We start from the raw sequence: 15384 nt of genomic DNA, 5'->3' as shown, positions 1-15384 counted from the left end.
TGCTATTATACCTTTCTTTTTTCTTTTGTTCAGACAAGGTATAGTTTTTAGATGTTACCTGCTTGATGACGCTTCTGAGGAAGGCTGGAGTCACAGTCGAAACTGTCAAGCAGGTAACATCTAAAAACTATACCTTGTCTGAACAAAAGAAAAAAGAAAAGTATCATTACATTAACGTAAGACAAATTGAACGTCATTAATGAAAGAATCAGATAAGGTCCGCACAACCTGTAACCTCACAAAAAGTTTTATTCACCACAAATAGTGACGTCTGAAACGTCACCATTTGTGGTGAATAAAACTTTTTGGGAACTTAAAGATTGTGTGGACCCTACTTGATTTTTTCATTCACTATTTCTATGGGATCCTGCACACCTTTTAGTGACTGGATGTGCGTGTCATGACCTCTTTTCAAAATTGAACGTCATTAGCCTTAATTCACCTTGCCATCAGCAGCTGTAACCATCTCTGTTGCAAGGGCTTTGGGTATCTTTTTGTGGCTATCGCAAAATGCAGAAATGCACGAAAGAGAAGACACAATCAACTTTTTGCTACATTTGTCATAAACAAGCTGTCTATAACACATTGAAACGGCACTGAACGGATGATCAAATGATTAAGTTATTTACGAAGAAAATGTGTACACTTGTGTGTTTCTTTAGTCGAACTGCTGCACTGTTTTTGCTGTTTGCCTCCATTTTGCCAATGATTCGATCAAAATTATGAAAAATTTGTAGAGTGGGCTTTCATTTGTTGTTTTTGTATGCATGGGTGTGTAGATAGATAGATAGATAGATAGATAGATAGATAGATACAGGGTGGGGAAGCAAAATTTACAATGAACATTTAGTTGTTTTTTCTCAGCAGGCACTACGTCAATTGTTTTGAAACCAAACATATATTGATGTCATAATTATACCTAACACTATTATCCATACCTTTTCAGAAACTTTTGCCCATATGAGTGTGTGATTTGCTGAATGCACTCGTCACACCGAAGGAGATTTCAAAAATAGTTGGAGTGTCCATAAAGACTGTTTATAATGGAAAGAAGAGAATGACTATGAGCAAAACTATTACCAGAAAGTCTGGAAGATACTATTAAAGAAGAATGGGAGAAGTTGTCACCCGAATATTTGAGGAACACTTGCGCAAGTTTCAGGAAGCGTGTGAAGGCAGTTATTGAGAAAGAAGGAGGACACATAGAATAAAAACATTTTCTATTATGTAAATTTTCTTGTGGCAAATAAATTCTCATGACTTTCACACATGACTTTTACACTGTCTTTCAATCCCTGCCTCAAAATATTGTAAATTTTGCTTCCCCACCCTGTACATACATGTAAATGTGTCTATACGCATATATGTTTATACTTGGGAAAAAAAAAAAAAAAAAAAAAGGAAGGTAAATTGTAATTCTGTGATTGGAAGTGTCCTATTTTCCTTCAATAAAAAATATTGGAGAAAAAAAAATGATGAAAAATTTCTCATACCCCACTGTTTGTGGTGTGGTCCTGAATAACAGCCCCTCCCCTTAGCCCTTCACTTCTGACTCATCGAGAATCAAGACACCCCTACCTCTTCACATGAACATGCAAAACGAAGGGGTGGGGGTAAGAGGTAGGGCCAAGGGGTGTAATGGGATTGGGCCTAACACTGTAACTGCACTGAATTTACACTCTTTCCTTTTACTGTGCTGTATACCCAACTCGATCCATTAATAAGTTGCTGCTGAATTTACAGACAATTTAGTGCTTGGGGACTGAGCATTATGAGTATGAGTATTCAAATGGCATTTCTGCTTCCAAAATGATTTTTGTAATATCATAGCACACTAATCTACAATTTGAATATGAGAATCTTCAGCAGAGCAGCTATTATCTCCTGGCATTTCGCAGCACTTGACATGGCTCATAGTTACATATCCCCTGAGCCTGAGTGACCTTCTGAGCAAGCACACAGGTTCATCAAGCCCTTGGGGGGTAAATTAGAAACACCAAACCATACAGAAAGATGAATTCAATACGTTATGCTTCACACTTCAGTCACTGCTGTCACCGAGCGGAAGCTGTTAGTCTATCACAGTCTTGATTTCCACAGGATCTGCTCAGGCCTGGTGTAAAGATGCATCTATAGCAGGGGTGTCAAACATGCAGCCCGGGGGCCAAATGCGGCCCGTCAAAGGGTCCAGTTCGGCCCCTGGGATGTTTTTGCCAAGTGTAAAAATTTGACAGTCTTGAATTGAATTAAGCAAAAAAAAAATTTAGCTTGAATTGAGGAAAATAATCTTGAATTAAGCCAAAAAAAAAAAAAAATTCAATTGAGTAAAAAAAATCTTCAATTAAACCAAAAAAAAAAAAAATCTTCAATTAAGTAAAAAAAATCTTCAGTTAAGCCAAAAAAAAAAATCTCAACTTTAGCAAAAAATCTTGAATTAAGTAAAAAAAAAAAAAAAAAATAAATAAATAAATCTTCATTTAAGTTAAAAAAAAAAAAAATCTTGAATTAAGCCAAAAAAAAATAAATCTTCAATTGAGTAAAAGAAATCTTCAATTAAGCCAAAAAAAAAAAAAAAAACCTTCAGTTAAGTAAAAGAATCTTCAATTAAGCCAAAAAAAATCTCAACTTTAGTAAAAAAATCTTGAATTAAGCCAAAATAAAAAAAATTCAGTTAAGTAAAAAAAATCTTGAATTAAGCCAAAAAAAAATTTCTAGAATTAACAACTTAATTTTTTTTCTTTGTTTTAGTGCAAAAAATAACATTAAATTATGAAAATATTTACATTTACAAACTATCCTGTAACACTAAAATGTGAATAATCTGAACAAATGTGAAGAACCTGAAATGTCTAAAGAAAATGAAGCACAATTTTAACAATTTTTCTGCCTGTTACTCATTGATTAGTGTCTCTGGAGATCTGATCCATAATGCACATGTAGAAATGAGGAATGGAAGAATAATATTGTTAAAATTGCGCTAAATTTGCTTACGTTTTTTAATTTCATTTTCAGTTGTTTTTTTGTTTTTGTTTTTTTTCGATAGTTTATTAAAAGTAAGTATTTTCAGAATTTAATGGTTTTTTTTACACTAAAACAAAGACAAAAATTTGGAGTTGTCATTATTTACAGGTTATTATGTTATTATTTTTCTGGTCCGGCCCACTGCACATCAAATTTCGCTGAATATGGCCCCTGAAGGAAAATGAGTTTGACACCCCTGATCTATAGTCAATCAGTCAATGCATGTGGACACATTTTTTCAACAGCATGAACACAAACACATCCTGGATTGCCTACTCGGTGGACATCCACTTATTTGCACGCCATCGCCATCATATTAACCCTTGTACGGTGTTTGGGTCTGTGGGATCCGTTTTCATTTTTTTATTAAAAGAAAAATGATGAGTAATTTTTTTAATGAGTTTTTCCCTCTCATATCTTGATTGTATTCCATTCTATTAAAAAAACAAACTAAAAACGAGTAGCGCTTTAATTCATAAATGTGATCTAGCAAAGGCAAGAGGGAAATATTTAGATTATATAGTATTTTAACTTATAATTGTTTGATTATGTTGAATTAAAAACCCACAAATGCAGCGGGACCACCACACCCAGGAAAGGTGGCTGAATAAAAAAAATCTGAACACCACACATGGGTTAAAGCACTTTAAAGACACATTGAAACCCAGAACAACGTGTGAGGACATCATATCCATAGTTTAAATAACTTGGTAGAAATTTGTGTACATACAGTCGTGGAAAAAATTATTAGACCACCCTTGTTTTCTTCAATTTCTTGTTCATTTTAATGCCTGGTACAACTAAAGGTACATTTGTTTGGACAAATATAATGATACCAACAAAACTAGCTCATAATAGTTTAATTTCAGAGCTGATATCTATCCATTTTCCATGTTTTCTTGATAATAACCAAAATCACTTCAGTTCTTTCATCAATATCTGTGGCATTGTACTGACAAAAACAGTGCTTTTAGACATTAGACATGTTTTCTTTTCTGTCTGTTTTAGGCACATGATACACACAGGAGTTAGAACTTGATTACATAACCATTGTTTGTGATGACTTTCGATGGTCGAATAATTTTTTTTCCGTGACTGTATTTTTTGCACTTGAAGATTCAATAATCACTAAAGCATGTGTCATCCAAGAGAGCCAATTAAAACAGAGGTGTCACAGTTGTTGAATTGACATTTAAGGGGTATTGACTGATTGACAGTTACTCAATGAAGTGGGAGCCTTAATTAGCAGTATTTCTTCAAATACAAATCGCAAGTCACTTACAAGCCAGGTTTTTAATAACAGCAGATATCGATGTTGGGTGAAAAAGTACATGGATAAACATCTGATGTCTGTTAAGTACAATGTTCACTTCTATAAGTTTAATTTACTAAACACTACAATATAATCTAAATGTTTTTAACCATTTGTTGTTCTACATCATCAGCTGAAGTGTTATTGTCCGGGCTTGGGCACTGCAGGTGTGTGTCTTCCTGTCATTTTTAGAAATTTTAAAAGCACATCAGGAAGACAACACTTACACATAAAACTCTTCATTTTGTAATGATTAAGGATGTGTCATGTTTGTAGAATTCTACATTCTAGTTCAACAATACAAATGTGAGTGGATCACAAAGAAATTTTCACACTAAACCATTTTGAGTTAATTAAAAGGGGAAATTAAAAACTAAAACCCTGATTGTAATGGGTGCTTCTATGAAACTGGGTACATTTTGTTATCTGGCACTTAGCAATCTTTTTAGACCCAAAAAATTATACTCTTGCCCTGAGCCATCTGAAAATTAATGAGTTTTAATAAAATATTGGGGCCAAAAATAGGACCAAAATTGGGACAGGAAAAACTACCTAGGTGTCAGTGCATTTGATCTGGAAAACATGGCTGTAAATGGTCTAATATACCGCTATAAATAAAGACACTGTGTTAAATTTGATGATCCTAGTGGTTTTTCTAAGCCAGACGTGGGTTTTTCATGAATCTCAGTCTCATTCCAGGTATCGTGTGTAACCCATCGAGTCCACTTGTGTTACATGCAAAACCTGCCCAGTTAAACACAAATAAATTGTGAATGATTTTGGAACAGCGGTCATTTTTGTGAAACACTCTGCCTTGCATAATTAGTTTAATTCCCAAAATGTACCTGTGAGATAATAAAGAGATATTAGTAAAAATAGTAGTGCGTAATTTTCGTGTCCTTTTTATTGTGTTACATGCGGATTTTTGTATTAAATATAATGTAAGATCATATAAAAATGTGTTTTATCTGAAAAATAGTTTCTCTTTTATCTAGGTAAATATTTATTTTCAAAATAGACCCAAAGTGCTTCCAAACTTGTTTCATAAGATTCGTCTACATCTGGTTTGAATTTTTAAGCCCCCATGTCCTGTTTTTAGAGACCAGTTTCATAGAAGGTTTGGTACCTTCTTCTGAGTTAAATAAAGGGCAGGACTAGTATTTGGGGAACTACGATAAACCCCACTATTTTAAACTGGTTTATATTTGTGTTATTAAACTGCTTTGGGTGAAATTAAAAACATGGTGAAGCTGAAGATGTGTACTGTAATGGGTAATGTCATTGTATTTTTGTAAAAATTAAAACTGGGATTGAAAACAATGTTCTGAAAAAGTTTAGAAGGACACCCTACCCAAAACAGAACACTTTAATTGGTGCTAGCTTCTAACTTTAAGAAATAAAACATCCTTCATTGATCAAACATCTGCTGCCTTTATTTGTAGCTACGTATGTATCTTTATTTAGGCGGAACAGTGCACATTAATGAACACATTTATACATTCCATTTCAGTATAAACATGCAAATATGCCGGAGTTAGCGTCAGTGCTAATTTTCATCAGCAGTCCCCACTTAAAAAATAACAGAGATCCGTGCAATAGAAAGCAATTTGTGACATATCTGCAAATCTTAGAAAGCCAGACTACACTATATGACACTATGTTTTATGATTTGAGTGAATTTATTTTCGTATAGACAGGGGAAGTGAGATGTGTTTCTAATGCCAGGTGTGAACCCACGCTGAGACGTCAAAACTTGTGATCAGATCATGAAATACTCATGTCAGAGTCAGATCTGAACACAGCCCAAGTTACTCACATACTGAGACGCAAAGAGGAAATCAGGAACAAAACGTTCTGACAGCACAGGGAACAGTCGGCCAAAACTCTAGCTTCATTAAAACACTGGTAATTGTCTTTTCTTCAAAAGCCTCACTATGTTGCCAAATTCCAAAACATTGCAAATAAAACATTCAATACAAACAGCCAACTTTAATTTAGCCCAGCTGAAATAGTTCCAGAGTCAAACCGTAGCATGACATTTACAAAGATGGAGAAATTGCAACTTATATTGTGCTCCTATTGATTCCAGTCGAGCTTTGTCAAAATCTAAACAAATCTGCGCCCACACCAATCTTCATTTGTTCTTAAACCGTTCCATTCCAGTCTAGTTTAGTCTGGTGTTTGTTCTTCACTTTTCGTCAGTCATACAGTATTTCCTTTCTGTTTACAAGGATGTATCTTGAAAAAAATCTATTCCATTTTCTTACCAAAATCAAATCTCCATGAGAATAGGATCAAATCAGTCGCATCGATCAGGACTGGCAGAAACAAATACAACAGGGAGGTTTTTCTTACCGTTTTCTGTGTTCTCGTGCTCGGTGTCGGTGAGCGTTAGGTTGGAGTTGGCTCGGCTCGACAGGCACGAGCTGCGACCGGACTTGGTGTTACTGCGTCCCCATAATCTGACCGCGTGCTCCGGCGACATGATGCCGTCTGTCTCCGTGTCGGCGTCCGAGCCCACGCTGACAGAGTAGTCGCGGTGCGGCAGCCCCATTTCTGTCCTGTACGCCGCTACGTGGGATGGGAGAGCCTCTCCAAAGCCCAGGTCTCGAAGAGAGAAATCTGCCCCTGGAGGAGTGAGCCAATACATACACAGCTCTGGTAATTAAATCTGCCGCCAACTGCCTCACTTAACATAATGAACTGTATTCATTTCACAAAAAGATGACAGCAATATCCTGGCTTTGAAAGGTGCGGTAATCTTTTAAAAGCAAAGAATGAAGCAGTTGGGGAGTTAATAAAGATGCAGGTACATTTAAGGGGATTTTTACAAAGCTTAAAGCAAATTACTGCAAAATGTTCGATCACTGGAGTATTTCAATTTGGATTTTTTCTTTTTTTTTTTAACAAATATGAGCATAGCAGCAGTTCAGGTAAAGAATACATCATCAGTGTTCTGTATTAAAATGTTTACTGAAGCTGGTTAAATATAAAAATTATAGCACTTCAACAATTAATAATTTATTAAATATATGCACTGGAAAAAAATCAAAATTTTACCAAGTGTATTTTTCTCATTTCTAGTCCAAATATCTCATCACACTTAAAATAAGACAGAATCACCTAAAGAGTAGCTTTTCAGTGAGATATAAGAACTTATTTTTAGACAATATATTCAAATCTTACTAAGATAATTTTCACCTGTTTCATTGGCAGATTTTTTTTTTGTTTCAATTAAGCAAAAAAAATCTTGAATTAAGCATAAATAAATAAATAAATAAAGACTATATATAACAAGTGGAAAATTAGTGATTATGTCTTATTTTAAGTGTGATGAGATATTTTTTGACTAGAAATGAGAATAAACACACTTGGGAAAATTTTGATGTTTTTCCCAGTGTATGTATGTATGTATGTATGTGTGTATGTGTGTATGTGTGTGTGTGTGTGTGTGTGTGTGTGTGTGTGTGTGTGTGTATGTATGTATGTATGGATGGATGGATGGATGGATGGATGGATGGATGGATGGATGGATGGATGGATGGATGGATGGATGGATAGATAGATAGATAGATAGATAGATAGATAGATAGATAGATAGATAGATAGATAGATAGATAGATATTTTCAAAAGCTATGGTGAAAAAAATATCCCTGTAAACAGACTACAATGAAATGCAACAACATAACTACCAGCCTAAATAAAACCTGTTAAGATATCCTCTGTTTGAGCAAAACTTAGATGTATATTTAATCTTAAATGGTGTATTTTTTTTTTTTTGCCTCTAGATTCTGTATATTTTTAAATCACATTCCCTATGCATGTTTGCGTAAATATAATTTCCCCTTAAATGTACTTGCTTCTTAATTAGGTAGATTTTTACTAAGTTTAACATTCCATCACTGGAGTATTTCAGTGTGGATTTCTTTTTATTTATTTATTTTACAAATATGAGCATAGCAGCAGTTCAGGTAAATATTACATTATCAGTGTTCTTTGTTGACTTGGAATGTAATGTGCAAAATAAAGTGTTTACTGAAGCTGGTTAAAAAATTGCTAGCGTTATAGAACTTCAAAATGTAATCACTGATTAAATATATATTGATTAAAAGATATATATGAGAGCTTTTTTCAAAAACTATTGAAAAGATAATTGCTCTAAACAGATTACAATGAAATGCTACTATATAACTACCAGCCAAAATAAAACCTGTTAAGATTGCTGATATTTACCTCTCTTAGATGCATATATAATATTAAATGGTGTATATTTCTTTCTACGCCTCCAGAATCTGTATACTTTTATCACATTCCCTGTGCATGTTTGTGCAAATGTAATTTCACTGTTAAACTCTTGAAAAGCAGGTAATATCCCCCACGGTAATTATAGGATATCTATATGAAAGTAATTGGAATTCACTTGAATTAATATTTGTAGCTTGTGGCTAAATGAAGCAGAACACTAAAATCTAATATTTAAATCCCAATTTCTTTTAACCAAAAAAATATCTCCTTGGTTTTCCCTACTTTAAGACCTCTACCAATAGAACTAAAATTATCACCAGTAGTTATGACACTTATACTGTATATCAGACACTGTTAATTTAAGAATCTTATTAAATCCAGTAATTGCTGAAAAATAAAAGAAACCATGTTTTTTTTTTCCTTCTATTAATCAGTTTAAGTTATACCAAGCACTGTGGTAAAAAAGTGAAAAATGGAGTTTTCACCATCGAAGGGTGAAAAGTAGTCCTGCTTCAGTTGGACTGAAGGCTGTCTCTGCAGTGCCATCGCATCTGAGTTGAACTTCGCAGATCAATAATATATCTGGAGAGCGGTTAAAGGTATAGTCCATGTCTGTCATGCAGTTTTAAACATCTGCAAGTTCAGCGGCTGGCCACCCCCGTTAACGGTGAAACTGCCCAGTGACCTCTGCAGAGACTGAATGTGAATCACCAGGAGACTCCTCATTAAAAGGCAATGATGCATACTGTACACCGAGACCAGGCCAGCGACATGCCCTTAAACGAATTATCAGCATTTACATGTCACCGTGCACTGCTTGTATACTTACACATGAAGCAAACTATATCAATCAGTTCTACTCATATAAAAAAAAAAAGCTCAGCGGGACTAACCTTGTCGGCCGAACTCGTCGACTTCGTGGTGAACCATGTCCTTGACGCGAGTCCCGTAGGCCATCCTCGAGTCATGGTCGAAGGCCTTGAGCGTTTCACTGGAGCTGTAGGATTTGGGGTTGGGTTTTCCGTCCTCGCTGTCGGCCGAGGAGCTGGTGTAACGGCGCTCGGTGTCCTGCCGGGCAGTGAGTGAGCGATAGGGTCTACGTTCCTTCACTTCCATGGCTGCCTCCACTCTGTTTTCAGCATCAAATGTAGGTTATAGTGCCGGTTTAGTGTGAAGGATTCTGGAAAAAAAAACACACACAAGAAGAAACCTTTAGAAAATCTGATATTTAACTCATAATAACTAGAAAAGCACTTGGAGAGCGCAGACCTCTGCCAAGGCAGGTCAGTCCGTGTGCCCCCTCCCAAAATCAGTTTGGAGTGAATCACTGGTAATAGCACTGAAAAACGAGCAACGAACAAGAGAAAACCACCATAAATGAAGACTTGGTGCCAAAAAGAAAAGCAACGTCAGTTATCTGGAATTATTTCGGCTACAAGAAGGATGATATTAAAACACATGTTCTGTGTCGCACCTGTTGCCACAAGAGGTAACACAATTAATTAGTTTGACCATTTACGTCAGTGCCAAACAGCTATTACATCCTCCTGAATATTTTTTCATATCGCAAGGTTAAAAAATATCGCAATGTCAGTTTTTTTCCAATATCGTGCAGCCCTAATAAAAAGTTTAATACCTGCTGATTCGTTAATCCTATCAATACATGTAAATAACTGGTCTAAAATGCAGTTACTCGTCTTTTCATGGTCATCAGATACGACCTATTTGGATGTTCAGAGGCCCCACAGTTACCATGGAAACACCGTCATCTTCTACAACATTGATTCACCAGTCAAACCCATGGAGTTGGATCAATGACAGTGGATGGACACACTTGGTTAATGTTCAGTTAATGATAGATTTGACTGAAAAAGTCACTTTTTCTTCAGTTTTCTCTGTTTCTGATTTTATAATCCTCAACTTTAATTTGAACGTTTACAGACATCTACATGATCAGCAAATTAAATATTAAAAATACATGATTTTCAGTGGAAAAAAATCCAGTATGAAGGATAATATTACAATAAATAGTGAAAAAAAATCACTGAGGCAAGGTTGCATAGACAGAAAAATGTATATGGGAACTGTCATCCAAGGGTTAAAACAGTGTTCAATGTACTTCTTTTACATTACAGCTGCATTCACTAGTGTTTGGTAAAGTTAAATGTGTGGAAGCAAAGACAATTTGACCTCTACAGAAACCTGTGTAGATAAGATAGATGAGAGAAAACCAAGAAACCATGAAGGGAGGTAAATATTTAGTAGAACGATGGGTATTTCATATTTTTCATAGTTGACATATATAGTCAAGGTTGTCCTGATCTCAAATTCTTTGTCAATGAAAAATGTGTTTTTGCAGCACCTCAACTTTCAGAAAGGAAGAGGTTTCAAGGTACAAAAGTAATACTTAAAAAAAAAAAAAAAAAAAAAAAGTAGTACATAGTCTTTTGAAAACTGCACATGTGTATCCTTGCCCTAACTTTGACAAGTCTTTTAAATAGTATTGCATGTGAAGAACATCGGTACAATAAGATTCCATAGTTTGTCTTCAATGAGACTTTGGCATTGGACAGAATAAAGACACACAGTCTGGATGTTACTGCCTCTGGGGGAGTTTCAGTACATTTACAGATCAGTATACGGGGGGGTTTGACCACAGATGAGTGTCACGGCTGGATCGATCACAGTATCGGTTCAGCATCCCGGGGACAATCCTAAATTCAGCTCAATTAGAGTTTGGCTGAAGTCCGTGCAACACACAGGTTCATTCAGCAGACGTTAGTGTTTCTTATAAACCATCAGACTCTTGTGTGGATTTATAGATTGCAATTGAAAGCCAAAGTAAACTATAAATGATGGGTAAGATGTATGGTTTTTATGCCTCCACACTAATACTCACCAGAATTGATTATTATAAATATTAACTGCAGGATGAGCTTGAGAATTGTATTTTTTTTCTCCTCAACTTAACACACATTCACTGAAACTCAGGAAATCATATTAGACTTTAATGTTCAAGGTCCATTAAAACCACACAAAACAAGTTCAGCAATAACTTCCAACTCAAGAGTGATATTTGTCTTTTTTTTTTAATGGAATTATGCATTTTAAAACATTTCGCTGTGGTGCAGATAAACTGTAAATGCTATGCTTAGGTCTGGATTGTTCATTAACCCTGTAAAGTCTGAACCATTAATTCACTGACAGAAAATTCCAGTTCTTTGAAACTGGAGCCTTTACTGGTCCCTCTGAACAACTCAGTTTTTTTTTTTTTGTTTTTTTCAAATATCAGTTTCCATGTATGAGTTTAAATTTTGTATCATATTTGATACATCAGGTCTCAATGCTCAAATATTTTTGAACAAACAAAAACACAATGTAACACAAACATGTCTAAAAATTGGTAATTCCTTTTCAAAATTGCCAAAGTTCTGCCTCCTTCCTCATTATTGATAGTCTTGTAGTGTCACTGGAAAGGCCTCTGGTGAATGAATTCCTCCCCCCTGGTGGATTATCTGTGTATTGCATGTATCTAATTGTATACATCAGGTTTTTAAAAAAAAAAAAAAAAAAAAAAAGATATACATATATCTCACACTGATCATGTAGAGGGCTTCAAAACTCATGTATCAAATATGATACATTTGGCGTTATGGGGTTAATTAAACTCCGCAGGCGAATCTTCAACCCTATTTCTGAGTAATGACACCAGAAAGGTTGTTTTGAGCGCTGGCCCTTTAAATGCAAATGAGCCACTTCAGGCCCCACCCCCTCCAGGTTGTCGGCTGTGCTGCTCTGTCCCGTTCACCCGACAACTGAACATTTTAGGTAATCAGCTCAAAGTTTGGACATATTTTCAGTTTTTACTACAACCGCTGCTGCTGATAAACAATTATGTCGTACTCAGAGAAATGTTCATTGGAACTCTTGACCTTAAATGTGCAAATGTCATGGCATAACAAATTAAGAAGGAATTAGAACAGGTTGTAGAAATCGACTTGATTTTTGCCAAAATGAATATAACGATAGCTTTGCAGCACCTGGAGGGTTCAACTTCAAACTCTATGAACTATCAGGGTCCAAATACATAAATAAATGAACCAAAGACTAATACAACTGGGTTTAGCAAAATATGACCCCTTTAATACACCAATTATGGAAAAAGGATAAAATGATCATGTGACTGTACCATATTCCTATATGACAAAAGCACTGGTAAAAATACTAATGTTTTTATTTCTAAATCAAGTCCAAATCTGACATCAGAACCTCTCCAGCATGTTAGCATTTAGAGATATATGCACATATTAATATGATTCCATTAGTTCTGTAGAATCTTAGTGATCTGATTTCAGACTATTTCAAAATCTCAAATAAGAACTTGGTGAAAAGTCATGCAAAGACAAAAGCTAGAATTTTCATTGGACTCAGATTGTGGAACTCATTGGTGATCCTGTATTCACCTCAAAACTCAGCTGTAAAATTAACAGACTGGGATTCATTTGTACAAATGGTGCAAAATGTTCTGGGTGACCATAGAACCTCATATTATGATCAATTAGTTGAGGACACGATAAAAGCAGATGAACGGATGGGTTGTAGAATGTGGCCAAAAATTCATTCTCTCCATTTGGACCTTCATTATTTTCTTCAGTTCAGGAGATGTAAGTGATGAACATGGTGAATGATTTCATCCAGATATTTCTGAAATGGGTTTTGATCATTACTGTCAGTTGTACAGCAGGAAACTGAACAACCACAAGAACAAGAGACAGATTCTGAACCACTATAAGACAAGACGAGACAAGACGAGACGAGACGAGACGAGACAAGACAATGGGGAAAATCACTGATCAAGGCATCCATTGGATAAATTGTATTATATATAGATTATCTTCAGATTGCAAGTACAAAATAAATGGTGTCAGTTTAAGGTGGAAAATTTGTGTATTTATTCATGACGCAAAAGTCCTGATGCAACTGATTAAGTCAAAATCTGATGTTTTTCCTCCAGTAGCAGATGAATGTTTATGTGTACAGGGTGGGGAAGCAAAATTTACAATGAACATTTAGTTGTTTTTTCTCAGCAGGCACTACATCAATTGTTTTGAAACCAAACATATATTGATGTCATAATCATACCTAACACTATTATCCATACCTTTTCAGAAACTTTTGCCCATATGAGTAATCAGGAAAGTAAACGTCAAAGAGTGTGTGATTTGCTGAATGCACTCGTCACACCAAAGGAGATTTCAAAAATAGTTGGAGTGTCCATAAAGACTGTTTATAATGGAAAGAAGAGAATGACTATGAGCAAAACTATTACCAGAAAGTCTGGAAGATACTATTAAAGAAGAATGGGAGAAGTTGTCACCCGAATATTTGAGGAACACTTGCGCAAGTTTCAGGAAGCGTGTGAAGGCAGTTATTGAGAAAGAAGGAGGACACATAGAATAAAAACATTTTCTATTATGTCAATTTTCTTGTGGCAAATAAATTCTCATGACTTTCAATAAACTAATTGGTCATACACTGTCTTTCAATCCCTGCCTCAAAATATTGTAAATTTTGCTTCCCCACCCTGTATGTATGCATGTATGTATGTACGTATGTATGTATGTATGTATGTGTGTGTATGTATGTATGTATGTATGTGTTAATGTATGTATATATGTGTGTGTGTATGTACATGTGTATGTATGTATGTATATAAGTGTGTGTATGTACGTGTTTGTGTGTATGTATGTATGTATGTGTTAATGTATGTATATATGTGTGTGTATGTACGTGTGTATGTATGTATGTATATAAGTGTGTGTATGTACGTGTTTGTGTGTATGTATGTTTGTGTGTATGTATGTATGTGTTAATGTATGTATATATGTGTGTGTATGTGCGTGTGTATGTATGTATGTATGTATGTATGTATGTATGTATGTGTGTATGTACATGTGTCTGTGTGTATGTATGTTTGTGTGTATGTATGCATGTGTGTATGTATATGTGCGTGTGTATGTACGTGTGTATGTATGTTTGTGTATGTATGTGCATATATACATTATATATGAATTTATTTAAGTACTTATTCATTTTTTATTCATTTCAGTGTATTCTCTAGGTAAATTCAAATAACTTGAATTTCACTGTAGTCTACACATAATCCATTTATTTATTTAATTAAATCTACTAAATTCATTGTTGCAACATATGAGGCTGAAATGTATCTCTTGTGGATTTAAAAGCAATTCCACTGGTTCAGAACTTCAACAATCACACAACTGTATTTAATACCAGGGAAAAAAAGCCAGCAAAAATGTTAAAATTGCAACCAGTCAACAATTATCTACAGAATAATACAGGAGACTGCACATGTAACAAAATGAAAACTGACATGACTGATACTCTCACACAAAAAAAGGAAAGAAAAAAAAAAGTTAGCGAGTAACAGCGGAGATAAATAAAATGCAAATGCGTGTTTCCAAGCAGCAGTGTATGCATGGCTCAGCACACACACAGGGACAGGGCATGAAAGATCCAGCAGGATTAGATTTAATAAAATATGCCACAACAAATCTTGCACCAATAAAGTTTACGGTGCAAGTCTCCCACAAATACCCAATTTTATGTGCCGTGTATACGCAGGGCCCACAGCATGTGTAAAAATGGCAGGTGTCCTTCCATGAATTGTGTTGTTTATAAGTTACAAATCATCACTGGTTGAAAACGGTGGAGTCGAACAAATCTGGGACTACACTAAACCGGCAAAGATGATTAAAATCTGAAACATAAAACCACCGCTGTC

At 35.1% G+C, this 15384-nt stretch overlaps 1 protein-coding gene across 1 annotated transcript in view; it reads right to left on the bottom strand.

Annotated features, from left to right (window-relative positions):
* tenm4 (teneurin transmembrane protein 4) overlaps nucleotides 1-9755 on the bottom strand; it is a 580630-nt gene extending 570875 nt beyond the window's left edge. The window contains exons 1-2 of the mRNA XM_030151937.1: nucleotides 9473-9755; nucleotides 6689-6961 (exon numbers count right to left, since the gene is read on the bottom strand). Of these exons, the coding sequence (XP_030007797.1) occupies nucleotides 6689-6961; nucleotides 9473-9695 (496 nt within the window). The 5' untranslated portion in view covers nucleotides 9696-9755. The remainder of the gene's footprint in view (nucleotides 1-6688; nucleotides 6962-9472) is intronic.
* Nucleotides 9756-15384: the final 5629 nt, after the last annotated feature.

Source organism: Sphaeramia orbicularis, chromosome 13, assembly GCF_902148855.1.
Source record: "Sphaeramia orbicularis chromosome 13, fSphaOr1.1, whole genome shotgun sequence".
NCBI lineage: Eukaryota > Metazoa > Chordata > Actinopteri > Kurtiformes > Apogonidae > Sphaeramia > Sphaeramia orbicularis.
Note: the sequence above shows the minus strand (reverse complement) of the source record. Positions and strands in the feature narration are given on the sequence as shown.